This window comes from Cygnus atratus, chromosome Z (assembly GCF_013377495.2).
Source record: "Cygnus atratus isolate AKBS03 ecotype Queensland, Australia chromosome Z, CAtr_DNAZoo_HiC_assembly, whole genome shotgun sequence".
Taxonomy (NCBI): Eukaryota; Metazoa; Chordata; class Aves; order Anseriformes; family Anatidae; genus Cygnus; species Cygnus atratus.
The window spans coordinates 26,970,733-26,972,524 of record NC_066396.1 but is presented as its reverse complement, the minus strand read 5'-3'; the positions used below and the strand labels follow the sequence as shown (position 1 = coordinate 26,972,524).

Below are 1,792 nucleotides of genomic sequence, written 5' to 3'. Positions count from 1 at the left end.
TTAACAGTTAGAGATGCGGCCCGCGAAGCCGGGGGCGGCGGGCAGGGGGGCGGCGGGGGACAGGCCTCCGCCGGCAGTCCCCAGCGGGCGGGACAGCCCCGGTGCTGCGGCCGACTGCGAGGCGCAGCTGCTGCCGGGGCCGGGACCGGAGCCGGAGCCGGGTCCGGGTCCCGGTCCGGGTCCGGGTCCGGGTCCGGGGCCGGGGCCGGGGCCGGGGCCGGGTCCGGGTCCGGGTCCAGGTCCGGGTCCGGGTCCGGGTCCGCCCCCGATGATGCTCTCGATGGAGAAGGGCGAGCGGGCCACGGCCGCGCCGCTGCCGGGCTTGGCGGCGTGCAGCGAGGCCGCCAACGCCGGGCCCAGCGGGTGCGCGTAGCCGAAGGGCGTCCGTACCAGCTCCGCCGCCGGCAGCAAGGGGCCCGGCGGCGCGGCGGAGGCGGCGGCGGTGGCGGGGGGCTGCCGGGGCGGCGGGGAGGGGTGGTGGAAGGCGAAGAGGGCGGAGTGCGGGTGGTAGGGCTGGAGCTGGAGGCCGTAGCCGCAGCCGTAGGGTCCGTAGGCGCAGGGCGGCTGCTGCGGGGGCTGGGGAGGGGGCTGCGGGAGGAAGGCGGCGGGGTCCACGGCGCGCAGCAGCAGCTCGGGGGCCGGGAGCTGCTGCCGCTTGAAGCGCTTTCGGCGGCGCAGGAAGCTCCCGTTGTCGAACATGTCGGCGGACTCGGGGTCCAGCGTCCAGTAGTTGCCCTTGCCCGGGTTGCCGGGCTCGCGGGGGATCTTGACGAAGCAGTCGTTGAGGGAGAGGTTGTGGCGGATGCTGTTCTGCCAGGCGGGGAACTTCTCCCGGTAGTAGGGGAAGCGGCCGCTGATGAACTCGCAGATCTCGCTCAGCGTCAGCCGCTTCTTGGGGCTCTGCAGGATGGCCATGGTGATGAGGGCGATGTACGAGTAGGGCGGCTTCACCAGGCTGTTCTTGCCACCGCCGCCGCCGCCCGCCCCGCCGCCGCCGCCGCCTCCGCCGCCCGCCCCGCCGCCGCCCGCCGCCGCCGCCTTCTGCGGGCCGCCCCGGGAGGGGGGCCGCGATCCGCCGGGGCCGTCCCCGCCGCCCGCCCCGCCGCCGCCGCCGCCGCCGCCTCCTCCTCCTCCTCCTCCTCCTCCTCCGCCGCCGCCGCGCACGGGCGACCGCGGCAGCAGGGCATCGTCGTGGAGGTCGCCCACATCCTCCTCGTCCTCTTCCTCCTCCTCCTCTTCCTCCTCGTCCTCGGCGTAAGAGCGGCGGCGGCGGCGGCGGCGGCGGTGGCGGCGGCGGGGCTGCGGCTCGTCGTCGTCCTCCTCGTCGTCCTCCTCGCCCACCACATCGATGTCGGTCTCCTCAGCCAGCGCCGACGCCTCGGACATCTCCGAGCTCAGGGTCATGGCGCGGCCGCGGGGCACCGCATCGGCGGCGGCCGGCGAGGCGCGGCGGGCGGGCGGCCGCGCTCCCCACCGCTGCCGTTGCCGCCGCCGCCGCCGCCGCCAGGCCCCCGCTCCGCTCCGCCGAGAGCCGCCCCGCCGCCGCCGCCGCCGCCGCCTCCTCCCGGTGCGGGCGGGCCGCTCCGAGCCGCGCCGGCTCCCAGCGCCGCCGCCGCCGCCGCGCCGCGAGAGCGCTGCCGCCGCCCGCTCGGTGGCGGCGGTGGCGGCGGCGGGCGGTTCGGGTTTTGTTGCGGGGTATTTTGGGGCTGCTTTGGGGATTTCTGCCCCCTCCCCTGCCTTCGCCTCTTTGGGGGGCTGTTGTTTTTGTTTGGGGATGGGGTTTGGGGGGCGG

At 77.5% G+C, this 1,792-nt stretch overlaps 1 protein-coding gene across 1 annotated transcript; it reads right to left on the bottom strand.

Moving 5' to 3' along the window:
- Positions 1–1,404, bottom strand: FOXD1 (forkhead box D1). The gene is made up of 2 exons (XM_035553600.1): positions 234–1,404; positions 1–149 (listed from the first exon to the last, which is right to left on the bottom strand). Exons 1-2 carry the CDS (start codon positions 1,402–1,404, stop codon positions 1–3), a joined length of 1,320 nt encoding a protein of 439 aa, XP_035409493.1.
- Between the last annotated feature and the right edge of the window lie 388 nt (positions 1,405–1,792).

Coding starts and splice junctions, on each gene's coding strand:
- FOXD1 (XM_035553600.1), bottom strand. CDS start 1,404: ATGACCCTGAGCTCGGAGATGTCCGAGGCGTCGGCGCTGGCTGAGGAG. Junction 150..233: donor ACCCGGACCCGGACCTGGAC/CCGGACCCGGAC, acceptor CCGGCTCCGGCT/CCGGTCCCGGCCCCGGCAGC.